Here is a 21,009-nt window from a genome sequence, read left to right as displayed (position 1 = left end):
AAAATTATTGTCGTTTTAATGTCCAAAGGATCAATGTGAATTGAATTAAGACAAATGTTTTGTAGTTTTGCAAGTTGCCTAAACATAACCTCACATTCTGTAAGTGAATTATTAACGAAGTTATTGTTAAACTGAATATGTGAAGGATTTGTATTGTATTTCAGAAGCCCTGAAGAAGAATTAAATAAATTCGAAAGCTTGGCAAGGAATAAAGAGTTTTCTTTTATTCTCCAAAATAATCGAGTCGTTTGACCCTTATCAATAGTTCACAGTTATATATATATATATATATATATATATATATATATATATATATATATATATATATATATATACAGAATGATTTCTAAGGGAATCGACCAAGTTTTACACCAAAAAAATACTCTGTTTTCTTTGCCGAGCTTTCGGATTTTATTCAATCCATCCTCAGGGCTTCTACAAGATATCAACAAAATTTATCAGTTACAATAAAAAGAAAAAATAAACATAAAACTGTCACAATTGTACATACAGTCATCGATAAAACTTGATTAAAATGAAAAACAAAAACAATTGAAAACATACTCACTGAAATCGAGGTTAAGGTGTCAACAAATATAAACTAATCATTAAGTAATTCATAAATCTAACAAAAATAAAAATATTTCAGGAATCTCAAAGTGACAACTGGGCATCTTATGTCGATAAAGGTCAATATTTTAATGTGGAATATAGAATGAAATAAGATGGTGGTATTTGCACATGCGTTTAAATCATTCCATATATACAGGGTGAGTCTTTGACTTGTACATATATTTTAACCCAAGATTCCTGAGGTCAAAAGAAACACTTTTTTCCTTTACCATTTTTTCCGATTCGGCCCGGTTAAAAAGATACAGGCTGTTGAAAATCGTTAAAAAAATGTGATTTTCGGCTATATCTCGTAAATGGTTGTATCGAAGGAAATGATTTTTGAAATATAGCTTTTTTTTGATGTGATACATCTTCTCCGAACACCAGATTCCATACACATTCTTCTGTTTCTTTGTTATGAACATAACATACCATAAAAATACCAGAAATTCGAAGAAACCAACTCTTAATAGTAATTTGAACGTTCATTGAAGAATATTTGGCTAATTTGAAAAATAAAAGTATTCTTCATATTTTCTCGTACAAAGCGCCGTTTTCGAATAACTTGATCTTAAAAAAAAAAAATTATCTGTGAAATTCAAAAAATTGGGTACTTTGGCTGAATGCAACTCTGTTCTATTGTGGAAAAAAAACCACAGAAATGAATATTTACTATGAAGTCATGTCTCAGATTTAAGAATTGAAGTACTAGCCAACTTAGTTTGAAAATGAAGTTATTTGAATAAGCTCACCTCAACTCCTCGATTTGATTAAAAATCACTGAGCTTTGGCACAGCTCTGATAATAAGAAGATACTTCACTAAAATCAACATTCTTTTTGAAAAGTCCAGATTATTCATAAAACCCATGTTTAAAAAAGTTTTCACAAAATAGTCCCATTATAATGACAACAATCAATATCCCACTAAAGACTGCTGCTATCGAACAATACTGTATTCTTCTTCGGCTCATTCAAACTCACATCGAAACATACTACTAGGCCTAGGTACATACTAGACAAATTTTCATGTGATTGAGATTGAATACTTTTATTCTTTTGCTATTCCATAAATTCATCCTAAGAGCTTATGATTGACATACTTCCAAGAGGGCCATAATTGTTTTAATGTGAAAACAAATTAGGTGAGTTGAAAGAAACCAAATATTCTATTGTGGATATTTACATTGAATACTTCTCATTTATTTTAATGCCAAAATCAAGATGAATTAAGTAGTAAAGTTGGCTATAATGTAGGTACACATCAACAACAAATTTGATTACAAGTGGAGTCTAACATTTTCCATTGATTACAGAGCCAGAACATTTTACATATTTCCATATTTTCATACTGATGGTTTCAAAAATATTGATGCATTTGAATATTTTTATGAGATAGTTGGAACAAATCAAATGCTTCATTTCATAACAAATATCTTATAACAATAATAGTGTAAACTGTAAATTAAATTTTAGGTTAGAACATAGATTATTCGAACCGAACTGCTGTGTTTATATTTGGCATCACTCGAAATTTGAAATTCAAACTTAAAACCACAGATTACTATAGTCTGTGTTAAATCTTTCATAGATGAATATTATTTATTTGAGATTTTAAGGTTAATTCTTGCACGAAAAATAAACAACGATATCATATAAATGAAATATAATGAATGAATGGATATGAGTATCAGAGCTAATATGGGTGGTAGCGAGCTCATTGCTCAATTCGTTATAATTATCGAAAATGAAATAAAAATCAAGAGAAGAATATTTAATCTTTAGCGTCAACGAAATTGGAATAACTCATTTATTTGATTATAAACACTACTTTGTTCAACAAATGGAATGTTAAACGTGAGTTTATGATGGTTTTTCTAATTTAGTAGCTTATTTCCAAGGTTCAAGAGGTATATCTTATGCTTGAGAAAACTTCAGTGTTCCGGTTTTCAGGGGTGAATTAGCTCATTTTGAAAATTTAAAATGGCTATATCTTTTTAACAGGGCCGAATCGGAAAAAATGGTAAATGAAAAAAGTGTTTCTTTTGACCTCAAGAACCTTCGGTTAAAATATATGTACAAGTCAAAGACTCACCCTGTATATATATATATATATATATATATATATACATATATATATATATATATATATATATATATATATATATATATATATATATATATATATATATATATATAACAATAGTTATAAGTATGATAAGGGGTGTGGGAAAATTGATAAGTGTTATAATTTCACTCTTCTTTATTTCATTTAGTCGACGTTTCGATCCCGATGGGGACCTTCTTCAGGACTCTACAATAGCAATAGAAAACAGTCAAAAATATGGCAATCACAAAACATGTAAAAATAGTACATACCGAAATACAGAGTTGTAAAGATCTTATTTGAACACAAATCAATAGCTCTCAAGAAAGCAATGAACAAGAACATCAACAAATTTAGCGAAAAAAGATCTGATATTTCGTTAGCACAAGAGTAGAAATCAATTATCATATGTAAATAAGGTAAACAGAAAAATCAACAAAATGAGAGGTTGTCAAAAATGTTGTCAACCAGACTTGCCACAGAATACACGCACATGACAAATGAAACATAGAATAGCATTAAATCACACTTGGTCGCAGTAATTCACTCTCATCGAACTCAGAACAAATGCGATTATTGAAAGACTCCATGAACCGAATCCAATCCCCTCTCACAGAAATAGTCCGGAACACAGATTTCATTATTACGTTATCCCGACTGTAGAACTTGTGAAAATATTCATTCCATTTGATCCGTCCAATTCTCTGCCACCAAACTGGTCATAATGAATCAAATAAGTATAGATGGAGCTAATATTGTTTACATCCCTTCTGTAATTCATAGAACAAGTGTGTCGTTTAATATGGTACATCTCTAAGAAACATCTTTTCTTTCCACTAACTGCACATTCAAGAATTTTGGTGGAATCATAATCCATTGGGTGATCTTTGTCCCGGGTATGGTCTGCTAGGGCACAAATCTTATTTGGATTCTTGATGTCGCTCTTGTGTTGAGCAATCCTTCTCTTCAAAAGCTGAGATGTCTGACCAATATACACCTCACTACATATTGAACATGGAATACAATACACCACACCACTCATATTATCAACAGTCATCCTATCTTTCACTCGACTGTATCGACATCTCAGCTTTTGAAGAGAAGGATTGCTCAACACAAGAGCGACATCAAGAATCCAAATAAGATTTGTGCCCTAGCAGACCATACCCGGGACAAAGATCACCCAATGGATTATGATTCCACCAAAATTCTTGAATGTGCAGTTAGTGGAAAGAAAAGATGTTTCTTAGAGATGTACCATATTAAACGACACACTTGTTCTATGAATTACAGAAGGGATGTAAACAATATTAGCTCCATCTATACTTATTTGATTCATTATGACCAGTTTGGTGGCAGAGAATTGGACGGATCAAATGGAATGAATATTTTCACAAGTTCTACAGTCGGGATAACGTAATAATGAAATCTGTGTTCCGGACTATTTCTGTGAGAGGGGATTGGATTCGGTTCATGGAGTCTTTCAATAATCGCATTTGTTCTGAGTTCGGTGAGAGTGAATTACTGCGACCAAGTGTGATTTAATGCTATTCTATGTTTCATTTGTCATGTGCGTGTATTCTGTGGCAAGTCTGGTTGACAACATTTTTGACAACCTCTCATTTTGTTGATTTTTCTGTTTACCTTATTTACATATGATAATTGATTTCTACTCTTGTGCTAACGAAATATCAGATCTTTTTTCGCTAAATTTGTTGATGTTCTTGTTCATTGCTTTCTTGAGAGCTATTGATTTGTGTTCAAATAAGATCTTTACAACTCTGTATTTCGGTATGTACTATTTTTACATGTTTTGTGATTGCCATATTTTTGACTGTTTTCTATTGCTATTGTAGAGTCCTGAAGAAGGTCCCCATCGGGATCGAAACGTCGACTAAATGAAATAAAGAAGAGTGAAATTATAACACTTATCAATTTTCCCACACCCCTTATCATACTTATAACTATTGTTGTATATTGGGAATTAAAATTGTTGATATATATATATATATACCTAAAGACAGTATTGATTTCGTTATGAATGCCTTCAACAATTATCATAATGACTTGAATTTCACATATGAATTAGAAAATGATAAAAAAATTCCATTTTTGGATTTGTTATTGATCCGTCGTGATAATAAGGTACTAACTGATTTGTACTCGAAGCCAGTTTCTTCTGAGCGATTGTTACATTTTAATTCTTTGCATTCACTCACACAAAAAATCGCTATAATAAAGAATGTAAAATATAAAATTCTAAACCTCTCTCATGAGTCATTCCATGAAAAAAATTTCCGTGAACAGGCTGCTCTGCTGGTCAAGAATGGTTATCCTTGTAATTTAATATATAAGATTTTTTATTCGTCTATTAGTGCAGGTGATTCTCGATCATCCAGTGATGTCGATCAAACGACACATTATTGCAAATTAATCTATATACCGGGATGCTCTCAACAATTGGCAAGAATAATGAGCAATCTCTCAAACAAAGTAGTTTTTTATTATAATAAAACTGTGGGCAAATTGTTCAGTCGACTAAAGGATGGCAATCCTTTGATGAGACATTCTAATTTAGTGTACAAAATAGATTGTTCAGATTGTGCTGGCAGTTACATAGGCCAAACAAAACAGTATATAGGGTCGAGGTTGAAACAACATGAGAGAGATTGCAAAAATCGTAGTGAAGCAACAGCATTATCACAGCATGCAAAAATTAATGACCACTCCTTTGATTTTAATAATGTAAAAATTTTAAATAAAGAAAAGAATTGGTTTAAACGAACATTTAAAGAAATGGTTTTTATCAAGAGAATAAAAGATTCTGTGAATACACGCACCGATATTGGTAGTTTGAGTTCGGTGTATTTTAACTTAATTAATAAGGTTAATGTAGATAGTTTTATTGCGCGGTAGTTCGTGTTTCCTTTTGAATCGGGTGTATGTCTCACACATTTTAATGCAGTCTGTCTTGCCTGATACCTTAGTTTATACTTATACGTCTTATTTGATGTGGTTTTTTATGCTATCCTGATAATGCCATTTTATTGTATGGACATTTATTTGATGATTTCGATGTATTCGAATGATTTATAACCGTTATTCATAGGGTGAGATCGCTTTTTCTTGTAATCTTATTGTTTCCTTGGCCGACCTGGCGTGAATTGTTTTATGTTGTTTTGCTTTATATTTATATTCATTGTTATTTTGTCATCTAGTTTATATTTCATATTTATTATTGTATAGCGTTATAGTCATTTTATGTATTTTTTATCTTTATTGCTACACCAATAGTATGATCCATGCCGTTGTTTATAAATTGGTTTTTGTTTTTAGCCTGATGAAGGAGCTAAATGCTCAGAAACGTTGCCATTGAATAAATTGTGTACAACTGTTCCTTGTGACTGATATTCCCCACCATCGAATTGTAGTTTCTCTTGAAAAAGGTGAAATACCAGCAGGTCTTTTCGTGGATTTCTCCAAAGCCTTTGACACTGTTGATCATACTATTCTTTTATCAAAGCTCGAAAGATATGGTATCAGAGGGGTTGCATTTAAACTGATTCAAAGCTATCTGAATAATAGGAAACAGATGGTTGTAATAAACAACGGTAATAAAAATTTCATTTCATCTGACAGAGAGGTAATCATGGGTGTACCGCAGGGAACAATAATGAGTCCACTTCTGTTTACGGTTTATATCAATGATCTTCCTAATGTATTTCAATCGTACAAGACAATTGAGCACCCTAGGCGTGAAATAACAGTAAGAAAAACCATGGATACGATCATATATGCCGATGACACGAATGTTTTGATATCTTGCCCAAGTATTCTCACAGTTGAGAATAACCTTTTGAATGCTATGTCAGAGATCGAGAACTGGTGTACAAATAATTGTCTGTTTCTAAATACGAGTAAAACTAATGTAATGATTTTCTCGAATGTTCGATCTAACCTGACTTATCCAGATAACATCTTGTTCAATAGTGATGAAATTCATGTTAGCTCACAGACTAAATTATTGGGAGTTACAATAGACAAATATCTGAATTGGGAAATGCACTGTAACTCCCTCATAAGTAGGCTTAATTCAGTAATATACATGTTAAAGGTGGTAAGAAATCAAGTTGATCTAGATTGTCTGAAAACTATATACTTTGCGAACTTCCAATCTTTACTCTCGTATGGAATAATTTTTTGGGGAGGTAGTACTCAGGCTAAGCTAGTGTTCATAGCACAGAAACTAGCTATAAGGCCAATGAATCAGATGGCATATAGATCATCATGTCGGAATATTTTCAAAAAATGTAATATTATGACCACAATAGGTTTATATGTATACAGAATTTTGTGATTTTTTCGTAAAAATAGATTTTATTTTCTTAAATGTGTGAATACAAATGCTACTAGGAGGATGTATGAGTACTTTTATCCTCCTCATAAATTGTCAGCTACTGAATATAGTACATTTTATTGTAGCATTAAGATTTATAATTATCTTCCTAGAAGAATAAGAGATATTTCTGATTTTACTTTGTTCAAGAAAACTGTTTCTTCAATTTTAATTGACTGTGAACCATGTTCGATATTAGAATTTGAAGTGTATTGAAAAATAAAATTTAGAATATGTTTTTTATGGATAGAATATCTTCTTTTCTGTTGTTGTATTATTTAGTTGATTTTTTTTCCTAATTATGACCTGTTTTCATTTTGTTATTTATAGCAATTTTGAGAATAAATATCTATCTATCTATCTATCTATCATGGTAGTCAGAAAGATACTTGGGTATAATCTCCTTGTTGGTCATGACCAGAAGATGAGATAGTTTCTTGGATGTCCTCAATCTTGGCAGATTCGGTCGTCTCAATGGATCTGTGCCCTCGAAATCTATAACGCATCTATTCATTGTGGCAAATAATCGATCCAGTAGTTCTCTTTGGTCTTCTTCTGGATTTTCGACGGGTGCAGCATATATATTCCGTCGTTGAGCTAACGTCGTTATTGCTAACACATCTGCGTTGTTTTGTTCCTCAGAGTTCATTTGTGCATTGATGTTGTGTTGGTTTTCAGCACAATCGTAGTTTTCTTCAATTGTCGTTTCCTTGTTAGTGAGGTTCCTATTCTGTAGCCCCGGTATTGGTCGGCTACTCTTTGCTCAGAAACTTGAAGCTCGGGATAGTTTCTGTGGAATTCTGCAAATAATTTTTGACGGTAGCCTATTTTATCCTCTTCCATATTAGTCACTTCATAATAAATGCGCATGATCGTTTCATTTATCGAACTTGTCCATTTCATGCGTCTTCTTGGTAGACCTGCTTGGGTGAGTGCTGGTTGGGGATCCTGCGCAGCACCTTCAGCGGTCGGAGAAACTCGTGTTATTCTTCTCCTAGAATGTTGAGATTGTGGAGGCGTAGCTTTTTGTTCGACAGACGCCCGTCTCCTTAGGACTCTGTCACTGACGTCCCGCATACTGTCATGTCCAGCGCCGGCTCCAGACACGCCCTGACGAACCTCAAGCAGCGGCTCTATATTCCTATTCCTCAAATTCACCATCATTCATTGGTTCCTCCGTGTCTTGGGGGAGACGGCCTTTGATCGCTTTTTACGATCCGCAGAGCTACGGTGGGAGAATTCTTGAGCTGCTTTCCACACGGCTTCGTCCGTTACCCTGGACAGGGACCCTTCAGCTTCCCGGGTCAGAGAGCTCCTGGAATCTGCGGTGGGCAGGAGTCGATTCAACTCTCCTAATAGGTGAGTCGCTAGAGGTTCACCTCTACCCGCTTAGTTATTATTATTTTCGACTTTCGCCTATACGCGTAGGATTTCTACTCGCCGTCGGCTTCTCACTCCTCGCTAAGAGGAACATTCACTCAATCCCAGATTTTTAAAATATCAGAAGGGTAGAGCTCGGTCGTGTCCGGTCCTTGTGGTCTCCCTGGTTCTCGTCGAACTTCTGGTCCTCTTACACGTGATCCTTGGACCTGTCCTTCGCTTCCTAGGAATTTTCTCACCGTCCTTGCAGTACCTAAAAGAACAGCTTTTTGCATTATATTACATATATACTCACTAAGTCCCAGTTGCTTGATATTCCTCTTGAGATTTTTGGGCACTATTCCAGTTGTTGAGATGATAATTGGAATAGTTTTCGTTGATATTATTCCCCACTGACGCTTTATCTGAAATTCGAGGTCCCTATATTTTGAAATTTTTTCGACCTCCTTTTGACGCAGGTTGTTGTTATTTGGTATTGCAACGTCAACGAGTAATGCTGTCTTTTGATGTTTATCGACTAGTAATATATCTGGTCTATTGTGAGGGACTGTTTTATCAGTCAAAACTGTACGATCCCAGTACAGCTTATAGCGTTCGTTTTGCAGGTTGGTCTCCGGTCGGTACTTGTAATATGGCATTTTTTCAGAATGAACAAGTTTTAATATGGTTGCCAATTCTTGGTGTAGTATCTTTCCTACTGCATCGTGTCTCTCTTTATATTCATTTCCTGCAAACATTTGACATCCACCTGTGATATGTTGTATTGTATTTATATTGTATTGTTGGACACCCATATCGGCATCGATCGTCAGTAATAGTTCGATCCTTTATGATATGCCTGCAGTAATTTCTAGTTGAGATCACTTGATCTTGGATGGCAAAAAGAAAACCTTCTGTTTCTGGGTACATTGCACCTGATGTGAGCCAATAGTTCGATGCTTCAATGTCGACATGATCCTGGTTCACCTCGTTGAAATGTCTTCCATGCAGGGGCTTCTCTCTCCATCTTTCCAGTTTTTCTTGGTTTGTCTGGTGGATGTATGAAAATTGCTCCTTGTGAAGTTGTAAAGGTGTTGATTCGTCTGCTTCACACAGAATTTTGTAGAACTCTGATGTACTTGATTGATCTCTGAAGTATTCCCGTAGGCTTTCTATCTGCCCACTAGCAAGTTCCATGATGTCCGTAAGACCCCTGCCTCCTTTATTTCTCGGCAGTGTAGTCCTCTCAATGCTGCTTTTCGGATGGTGCTTGTTTGCTTTTGTCATCAACGTTCTCATTTTACGTTGCAAGTTTTCGATGTCTGTTTTGCTCCATGGAACTATACCGAATGAGTGTGTTAGAAATGAACATGCATATGTGTTGATGGCTCTCGTCATGTTCCTGCTGTTGAGGTTTGTTTTTAAGATTTTTTTGGTTCTCCTAATGAACTCAGTCGTTAAGTCTTGCTTCATTCTTTGGTGGTTGATTCGTCGATTCTGTTTCATTCCAAGATATTTATAAAGATCATCCGACTTCATTGCTTCTATTTGCTGTCCATTTGCGAGAGTGATCGGTTCATCTTGTATTCTTCCTCTCACTACGCTGAGAGCACGACATTTGTCCAATTCGAATTCCATAGCCACATCTTTCGAAAAATGTTCCACTAGTTTGACCATAATTTCTAGGTGGTTCTCATTGCCTGTTATCAGTTTCAAATCATCCATGTACAGCAAATGATTGAGGGTGGTAGTATTATTATTTCCTTTGATGTTGAAACCCTTTTCAGTAGCGTTTATCTGTTTAGAGAGTGGGTTCAGCGCCAAGCAGAACCATAAAGGGCTCAAGGAGTCTCCTTGGAAAATTCCCTTTTTAAGTGGAATCAGTTTGGTTCTTATGTTCGCCGTGGAAAGCTCGATGTTCGTTTTCCAATTGTCCATTGCAAGCTTTAGAAAATTGGTTAAAATTGGATCGATCTTGTATATCTCCAAAATTTTCTTCAGCCAGCCATGTGGAAGTGAGTCGAAAGCTTTCTTATAATCAAAATAAGTCATGAAAAGGTTTCTGTTTCTTGAAGGCTTGGTTGCGTATGATGGAATCTATTACCAGCTGTTCCTTCGATCCTTGTGCATTCTTGGAACATCCTTTCTGCTGTGTTGTAATTATTTTATTTTTCTCGCAATGTTTGTAGATACGAGATGCTAAACATGATGTGATGATTTTGTATATTGTTGGTAGGCATGTTATAGGTCTGTATTTTGATGGATCCATAGTGTTTTGAAAATCCTTCGGTATTAGGTAAGTGATACCTGTTGTTAAAAATGTTGGCATTTCTTATTATTATTATTATATTCAAGGGTAAAAGTAAAAGGAGCACTATTTTGAATGCTGGATATTTGGATTTTCACCTGGATGTTTTGTTTTGACAGTGGTGATCATGAGGATTATATAAATCTAAAGAGAGAATTATTTTATAATTGGATTGCTAAACAAAGTCTTGGCATTGTATCTATAGTTTATTTATATTCTATATTGAAATTAAGTATTGTTATATCTGTTTCTTGTTCTTCAATCTAATAAATTCCAATTGCTTTTTAGAATTTTTACTGAGTATTTAATCGAAAAATATATTCCGAAGAGTAACTTCAAGAATTTCTTCACCTCTTATCCACTTGCAGATAATAATAGAATGCAATAAAATTTTAAAATTCACAAATTAAAAATAATTTCATGCAAAAATGCTTTTAGTGAGTGAGTTAAAACTGTTATGGGCATTGGGCAAAATACTTTATGTAATTTAATAGTAACTATTATAAAAGCATTTCAATAAAAAACAGAAAACTCGAGTACAAATAGTACCTATATTTTTCATACAAGTTAAATCAATCATTCATGTCATGAACAGTTTCAATAAATAGTGACTTCAGAAAGTAATTTACACATCGGCTGATAAATTGGTTCCAATTTTGAAAGTTACAGTACAACTGTGATGTCAAAATTTTTCATATACTGAATGGATTCTTTGAATTTCATTTCTGTCTTATTATAATATGGCTCTTCCATTCACTAAGCTACACTATTTGAATTTATCAACCAGTTTTTTCTGTTTTCTTCACCAGTCTAGACACCACAGTTAAAATGATCCATAAGAGTTATTTGATAAGAATTTTGCAAGCAGGTTGGTATCCAGTGTCCATCAGTAATGCAACAATTTTTGAAGAGCCTTTGGTGAAAAGGAATATGCATATTCAAATGATATTCAATGGGATCTTCCATTGGCGACTCTTAAATGAATAGATATCTCTTCATTGGATTTCCTTGAAATGGGATAGCATTTCACTATATTTTTACGTTATCTAATCTGAATTTCAATTTATGAAATCATGACTGTATGCGTCCCTTCGTAATAATCGTAATTTCGAAAATTCAGGATCTTTCGGATACAAAAATGATGAAAACAATTTAAACTGGATATTTCTATGATGAACCATAGCAATTTTTAGTGATATTTTTGTAACCAGAAATAAAGCCGCGACTAGACGTTCATGGCCTACTTCGATGTCAATAATTCCTGAATGGACTGTAGTATTGCATAATTGGATGGGTGTGTAGAAAGGCAATTATGTAAACCTACCTTTTTTTTGTTCTATGGTCGCACAAACGTAGCTGTCAAGACTGTCTGTCAATTGTAATAAACTGTAAATCAAAAAAGAATATGTTCTGTTCCAGGATATGAATACTAGCAATAAAGTAAGATATTATCTGGAGAATCGGGTACAGCGAGTGATTCTTGATGTAGATGGGAAGAATTATATATCGTCTGATATGCAGATACAGGTTGGTGTATCACAGGGAGGTATTGCTGCACCGGTACTTCTGATATATGTCAATGACCTGCCAGATATCGTTCCTGATAAAGTAGAAACGTTTTTGTATGCAGATGATGCAAATACCTTAATATCTGCCTCCCATATACCCCAAGGAATCATAACGACACAAAACACCCTGTCTACTATTACTAACTGGTGTGCGCAAAATAAATTAACGATAAATGTGGACAAAACTGAATGTGTGTTCTTTTCTACCTCACATTCAAAAAGGTCGAAACCTGAAACGATCACTCTTCTTCACAATAACTTAGATATAAGCAATAATACAAAATATTTGAGTGTGGTTTTGGATCAGCATCTATGTTGGTCCGACCATATTAAAATATAACAGCGCAGATTGAATTCTGTACTATATACTCTACGAGTTGTATCTCAACAAGCTGACCTAAACCTGCTTAAGACGGTATATTTTTCCAATTCTCCTCTATTTTATCATACGGTATTATTATTTGGGGAAACAGCTCTGATATTAATAAGATATTCATCATACAAAAACTTGCATTGAGAGTGATGCTAAGACTATCTTATAGAGTTTCATGTCGTGGGATGTTCAAAGCTCAGGGAATAATTACAACAGTGGGACTTTTGTAAACACTCTGATCGGTCTCTTTCTGTCATTTCTCATTTCATTACTATATTTAATTCTATGTTTGGTTTGACTTGTTTCCGTTTCGAATGTATTCAGATTGGGAAAATGAATTATATTATTATTATTGTTATTAGATCACAAGTCATCATGCTTTTTATTCAACTAACTAAACCTACAAGTACTATGAGATTATGGAAAAAATGTTACTTACCATTGCAAGAAACTTATAGTAAATGATTTTTCCAAATGTGAGAAGAGGACTTCTTGCTATACGACCAGAATTGTTGAACGCTGTTTCCCTATTTGAAACTCTTTTTGTCATTTCTTTAGTGATGACTGGGTAGTGAATATAACTTCCAGTTCGGCAGCCACCAATATATTTGAATATCACCATGGCAAACGTTAGCCCAATGGTATCTATCATGATATCTGAGGAAACCAAATTTTATAGTAATATTTATTGTCAATTCTCAAATTATTATTTACAATCATTAACTTTTGTAATTTTTCAAACTACTAAGTATGTCGAAGTTCTAGCTAGACACGCTCAATTTCACGAACCCGGTGTAATCTAACCTCATCAGATTAGAGGCCGGTATTACAAAAGTAAAATTGAACTGACCGTAGCCCAACCCAACTTAGAGCAGCTACAGAGTAAAAGCGGGTATACCGCTTACCGGCGGCCGGCTACGATAGGTTCTGTTTTCTCGCGCCTATGGAGGACAGAGTAATTGCCGGCTGAAACTGGTAGTTCTGTTCGAAACATCGAGGGTGAAATATTTCATCGTCATCATCTGATGATATGATTGCTATAAATTCAGTAGTTTTTAAACTGGCAAGAACTAAAGTCGGTATCCGTCCAATAAATCGTTTGAGATTTAGTTAAGGTGAATATCATCACTTATTTTTAAAATTAAAAATTATGACGAAAGGTTCTTTCAATACACCCGAATGAGCCAGGAAACATTCAAATATATTTTGAATAAGATTGAGCACCGTCTAACCCTAAATTGGTGTCATTTTCATAAACAGCCTATACAGGGTGTTCGATATTGAATCGGATTTTCGCGGGTTGTTTTTGAATTGACGGAATACGAGGATTTGAGAGGAATTATCTCCATATTGAAATCCCTTCTCAGATCCTGACTTTCCCATCCCCTCCACAATTCTAGCACACTTGGTTTTCCGCATCCACAACGGACGTTACGCACAGTCATATTTAATGGTTTTTTCGCTAATCCTAAATAAGGAGAAAATCGCAGTTCCGCACAAAAACTCAATTAGTTTTAAGTTCGTTAACAGCTTCTTGAGAGGACACATCATAGTTAAGTGAAGAAGATTGTTTAGTTTAAGTTTTCAAGGTGGAAAGTCAGAGAATCAACGGAGACCAGGTGAGTCCCTTTCCTGTTAGAATTTTCCTTCTTATTGCTGACTGTTTCGGGTGGTATTTCCTCTCAAATCTCAGAAATTAAGCGAATTTCATTTCTTCTATATCGGATAATTCACAAACTTGTGTGGCGGAGCAATCCAATCAATAATTATATACATAATACAGTCCACTAGAATAACTTTTAAATGTAATTTGGATTGATCCGTAACATAATTGATCCATTCGGGCCGGATTTATATTCAGGGGTCTTTAGAAAAGGGTTTAATTGTTTTTTTTTTTCTCACGGGGAACATAAGATAAGTCCGTCAGATTTTATCAATCGGTGGGCGCGCAGGTTCGATATAGCAATCGACGTATTGTATCGATTCACTTGCCTACTTGTAGCGGGGACTGTTTATAAACAAACATAAAGAGGTTAGAGTTTCTTTTAGTTGTTTTCAATAACTTCAACAATGGGAAAGGAAAAAGGAGAAAAATCAGATTCTAAGGCACCGGCACCAAGCGCGGAGGATATTCTTGTTTTCACGCAGGCAAAAGGGCGTTTGGATAGAATGTGGGTAAGATTACAACAAACGAATGATTTAATTGGGAAACTTCCTTCTTCTCTGAATTCGTTTATGATTCGTTCCGAAAAGATCGAACAAACAGCTGAGGAATATGAAAGTTGTCTTTCCGAGTTAGACGCGACCGGTATACGTCATCGAGATTTAAGGAAGGATACGAGCGGATTATCAAAGGCATTCGATGACTTATATTACAAAATATTAGAGGTTAGAGCTGCTCACCAAATTCAATATTCAACTGCTCAGGGTTCGGATGAAAAATCGGCGTCCAAATCCATACCAAATTATATGCTGCAAATTCAGTTACCACGATTCAATGGTGAACTCGAAAGTTCTCCGGGTTTTATTGCACTTTATGATAAAGTGATCCATACCAACAAGGATTTGTCTGACATAGAAAAATTTGCATTTCTGCTTTCGTATTTAGATGGAAGAGCCTTAACTCTTGCACAAACGGTAGTTTTTGATCCGAATAACTACGAAACCGTATATGATCTCCTTAAAAACGAGTTTTCAAATGTTAGAGTTGTGGCATCTCACTACTTGAATCAGGTATTTTCATTGCAACCAATCAAATCGGCCAATCAGAATTCCTTGAAAGAGTTTTGTGACACTTTACAAGCTAATGTCAATTGTTTGAGTAAACTCGAAATTCCAGATTTGGGACAGGTTATGCTGTTATTTTGGAGTTTGAAACTTCTTGTTTCCCATACACGTTGGGACTTTGAATCAAGATTTCTGAATACGGATTTTCCAAAATTTACTGATCTGATTAAGTTTCTTAGAGATCGTTGCGCGGTTAATGACTTGAGTTCAGATACACTCAAAGCCAAAATTCAAGCTAACTCTCCGGTTACAATAAAAAATAAGAGGGTTCTAGTTACGACACGGGAAGAATCCACTTCTACACCGAATGAACAAAATGATTCATTGTGTCCGTGTTGTGAGGGTCGACATAAATTTGCGCAGTGTCCTGAATGTTTGCAATCTTCGCTTGATTCACGGAAAAAGCTCATACAACTACATAGAAGATGTTATGCATGTTTGGGTTGGCATTCAATTTCGAATTGTAATTCTAAAAATTGTTGTCGCAAATGCGGAAGTAGAAAACATAATACGTTGATATGTTTTCAGAAATCGAATATCGAGGGTGTTTCATTTTCCGGAGTTAGTTCACGAGGGAAGGTCCAAGTTGACCCGGTTCAAACAATTGATGCACCTCCCACTTCGAAAGGTTTAAAAATTGTAAATACTTGTTCTTATTCGGCTATGGATACAACATGTCTTCTTGGAAAGGCTCGCGCTAGGGTTCGAGATATAAACGGAATATGGCAAACCTGTAGGTTGGTCTTGGATCCTGGTAGCCAGATGAATTTCGTCACCTCAAATTTTGCATTGAGGATTGGAATTGCGAGAAAAAAGTGTAAACTTTAGATTTCCGGGGTTGGTAATAACCCGCTCTTTTCGGTACGCGGTTTGATTTCTTGTTCACTTACTTCGATGTTCAATGATGATACATTAGTCTGTTTTGAAGCGGCTATTGTGGATAAGATAACTTCGGATCTTCCGACAGGGAATCTCCCACCTACAATGAGAGATCGCTTTTCTAATCTACGACTCGCCGATCCTGAATTTTGTTACCCTGCTCCGGTTGATATCTTATTAGGGGTTCAATCATACTTCGATATTCTGACGGACGAACCGCAGCATATAATCGGTAAACCAAGTGCGATATCCACGAGATTAGGCTGGGTTATAATGGGAGGTGTGTCGTCAGCGATTTCCCCAATTGTTCAGTCATTGTTTGTGATATCCGAGGAAGAGTCACTCAATGACACTTTGAAAATGTTCTGGGAATCGGAAGATATATCAAATCCGGGCGCGAATCTCTCCAGAGGATACCTTTTGCGAGGAATATTTCTCTTCTACGGTATCACGAGACTTGACAGGACGGTACATAACTAGACTACCCTTCAAAAATAATTCTCGTCCTAAGTTAGGCACAAATCGACAGCGATCATTGGCGCGGTTTCATAAGCTGGAGTGTAGGTTCAAACGCGATCCGGAGTATTACAGGTTATATAAAGAAAATTTAAGGGAATATGTCGAACAGGGACATATGGTCCCAGCTCCTCAAAGTTCCGACTATGTGATGACGCATCACGGTGTTCTGAAATCGTCGGCGGGGAAATCTAAATTGAGGGTGGTGTTTTCTCCAGCAGAGAAGACTTTATTGGGTGTGAGTCTAAATGAAAAATTGTGTACGGGCCCGAAATTGCAAAGCGACATTGGACAAATAGTTACTCAATTTCGCCTTTTTCCCATCGCTGTGGCTTGTGATATCAAGCAAATGTATCGAACCATTTGGCTGCATCCGGAAGATTGCGAGAACCAGCACATTTTTTGGCGGTTTTCTTTCGATGATCCTCTCACCGAGTGGGAATTGCGCACGTTAACATTTGGCATTTCAAGTAGTCCGTTTTTGGCACAGCGAACCCTCAAACAACTCATATTGGATGAGGGTGCGAGATTTCCGCGAGCGGCTCAAATACTGGAATCCTACCGATTTATGGATGATATTCTCTTTGGTGCCTTCAGCACAACCGCGGCTAGCGAATTGTGTCAGGAGTTGGTCGCGCTGCTTCGGCTCGGCGGGTTTGAACTGGGAAAGTGGACAAGTTCTTGTACTTCAATTCGAGAAAATTGTTCGATCGAATCCAAGGATATTTCTATTGCCGGCACTTCTCCAATTAAAGTTTTAGGTTTGACATGGGATCCAATAGGAGATAAGTTTTGCTTCAATGTGGATGATACTCAGACGACTCTGACAAAACGCGGTATTTTATAACGAGTCGCACGAATTTATGATTATAATGGGTATCTATCTCCGGTTACTTTTGCTATGAAGGTTATTCTTCAAAGGCTTTGGCTGCTGAAGACGGAATGGGATGAGCCCTTACCTCCTGAAATTATTGAACTATGGAATCCTCTCGAAAAGGAATTCAAGAGGTTGGAGGGCATTTCTATTCCTCGGTGTGTGGGGCCTAGTACTCCGTTGAGGGCACAAGTCATTGGGTTTTGCGATACTAGTATTCTGGGAATGGCAGCGGTTGTATACTTGCGTGTTGAAAATGAGCAGGGAATATTTTCCAATTTACTTTGTTCAAAAACTAAGGTTGCCCCACTTAAAAGCTGGACTATAAATCGTCTCGAGTTGGGATCCGCTGTCCTACTCAGTAAACGTCTTCGTTCGCTACTGCCACTCCCCCACCTCTGTCCGAATTAGAAATAATTTGTTTTTCGGATTCCACAACCACTTTGGCTTGGATTCGAACTCCTCCTTATAAGTTGAAGACATTTGTATCAAATCGAGTCATTCAGATTTCCGAAGCATGCCCGAGTGCGATCTGGAGGCATATACCCGGAGAACACAATGTAGCGGACTCAGCGAGCAGGGGACTAAAACCATCTCAGCTTCTCTTTAACCGGACATGGTGGACCGGTCCATCCTTTCTTGAAACTTCGATTAATACGTGGCCTGAAGGGAACACTATTGTAGATCAGGATCTACCGGAAACGAAGGTCATACCTCCAGTTTCATACGTGGCTGCGGTGGAAAGAGATTATTTACTGAACTTTTTCGAACGGTTTTCTTCATTATTACGGGCACAAAGAGTGTTTTCGTATGTATACCGATTTTTTAATAGGTTGAAAACCAGGATTTATAAGTCTTCTGTCCCTTCGGAAATGACAGGGAGTATTTCGGCATCAGAATATCGGAATACCTTAAAGCTTTTCATTCGTCTCACCCAAGATCATTACTTGGGTTCTGAAATCATCTCTTTGAAAACGGGAAAATTATGTTCGCCGAAATTACGTGCACTCTCCCCGTTTTTGGATTCTTCCGGGTTTTTGCTGGTGGGGGGCAGGTTAAAAAGAGCCTGTCTTCCTTATCACACGAAACATCCTTATTTTATTCCTCGAGATTCTCACTTAGCACGTTTATTGTGTGATTACTATCACATTTTTTCTGGTCATGGTGGTCCAAAGTTGGTCCAGTCTCTCCTACAGAGAGAATATTATATTCTTTCGGCAAAGAGTCTCATTCGAAATAGAATATTCCGCTGCTTGCCGTGTTACAGGTTCCAGGCGGTTCCCTTACAGCCTCCGATGGCTGATCTTTCCCCCATCGCGTGTTACACCCTCAAGGTGTTTTATGCAATGCGGTGTAGATGTCGGTGGTCCTTTCCTTACGAAATATACCACCAGAAGAAATGCTAAAACGGAGAAAACATACATAGTTTTATTCGTATGCTTCGCCACGCGCGCAGTTCACATTGAGGTAGTTGTGAGTCTATCCACAGCCACTTTTTTAGCTTCTCTTGACCGATTTATCGCTCGCAGAGGTATTCCTTCATGTATATATTCGGATCAGGGTCGAAACTTCAGCGGCGCAGCACGGGAGATTTCAGAGCTGACGCAGTTTCTTCAGTCAAAAAAATGATGAAATAAAGGGTCATTTGGCTCAGAGATCGATACGGTGGATCTTCAATCCACCTTATGCTCCGAACTTCGGCGGCATTTGGGAGGCAGGCATAAAGTCGGTAAAACATCATCTCAAAAGATTAATTGGCGCTCAGATTCTTTCGCTTGAGGAATTTCAAACGGTCACCATTCGCGTGGAAGGAATTTTAAATTCACGCCCTATTGGAGTACTCCAAATGATATTCAAGCGCTCACTCCGGGGCATTTTTTGATTTGGACGGAACTCCTCTGTCGCCCGGAAGTAGACTTAACTGAAGTACCAATAAAGTTGTTAGATAGATGGCAACTTACGCAGCAGATCGTTCAGGGATTCTGGAGACGATGGGGTTGAGAGTGCATCGAGGAAAACCTGAAGCGGAAAAAATGGACAACCCCGTCTCCTCCGTTGAAGGTGGGCGATGTCGTGCTTTGGTATGAGCCTGGTCGTCCTATGGCTGAATGGCCATTGGGTATTATTCGGGAACTCATTTTGGGTAGGGATAACGTGCCGCGGGTGCTGAAGATACATTCGTGTAAGGGTATTGTAACAAGACCCACTAACAAGGTTATTCTACTCCCAGTAGATGCCTAAATGTTTTTTCTTTCTGAATAATTCCAGGATTCAGAGGAAGGATTGTATTCCACAATATTTTTTTTTTCGATTATACGTTTTCGATTAATTCGGCGCCAGGGTCTTGATTTTAGTTTTTTTTATTTTCAATGTAAAAATATACTTTTCTCTAATTCCGTGGTTATTCCGTCCATTCTTCCACATCTTGTAGAACAAAATCGTGCGAGAATATATCAGAAACGCACAGTTTTCATGGTTATATTTTATTATTCTATGTTGGTACTCCGAACTTTCCGCCACGGCTTTATCTGTCAATTCATCAATTTGCCTTAAAGAAATCAGTTCTGCCAACCAACATTTTTCAATGCAAAAATCACTAAATAATATTTATGGAAATATTTCATTAATTTCAACAGAAATGCAAAGAATTAGAGAAAATAATGTATAATACTCGTACAGAAGGCCCATTCTACCACTCGTTCATTGCAAAACTCGCCACTTCGTGGCTCGTTTTTGAATTTTAAACTCGTGGAAGAATATCAATGCCTTCTGCACTTGTATTATAAATAACTATTTTCTATTTGTTGTTCACAAAATAACTATTTTGGGTGGGGGGTATGTTCGATATTGAATCGGATTTTCGCGGGTTGTTTTTGAATTGGCGGAGTACGAGGATTTGAGAGGAATTATCTCCATATTGAAATCCCTTCTCAGATCCTGACTTTCCCATCCCCTCCACAATTCTAGCACACTTGGTTTTCCGCATCCACAACGGACGTTACGCACAGCCATATTTAATGGTTTTTTCGGTAATCCTAAATAAGGAGAAAATCGCAGTTCCGCACAAAAACTCAATTAGTTCTAAGTTCGTTAACAGCTTCTTGAGAGGACACATCATAGTTAAGTGAAGAAGATTTTTTAGTTTAAGTTTTCAAGGTGGAAAGTCAGAGAATCAACGGAGACCAGGTGAGTCCCTTTCCTGTTAGAATTTTCCTTCTTATTGCTCACTGTT

The 21,009-nt window shown here is 36.4% G+C and overlaps 1 protein-coding gene across 1 annotated transcript in view; it reads right to left on the bottom strand.

Annotated features, from left to right (window-relative positions):
* LOC123674666 (GDP-Man:Man(3)GlcNAc(2)-PP-Dol alpha-1,2-mannosyltransferase) overlaps window positions 1-21,009 on the bottom strand; it is a 94,758-nt gene that overhangs the window by 62,682 nt on the left and 11,067 nt on the right. The window contains exon 4 of the mRNA XM_045609630.1: window positions 13,161-13,378. Coding sequence (XP_045465586.1) covers window positions 13,161-13,378 — 218 coding nt within the window. The remainder of the gene's footprint in view (window positions 1-13,160; window positions 13,379-21,009) is intronic.

Source organism: Harmonia axyridis, chromosome 3 (genome assembly GCF_914767665.1).
Source record: "Harmonia axyridis chromosome 3, icHarAxyr1.1, whole genome shotgun sequence".
In the NCBI taxonomy this organism is placed as follows: domain Eukaryota; kingdom Metazoa; phylum Arthropoda; class Insecta; order Coleoptera; family Coccinellidae; genus Harmonia; species Harmonia axyridis.
The sequence above is the reverse complement of the archived record's forward strand: the minus strand, read 5'-3'. Positions and strand labels throughout refer to the sequence as shown.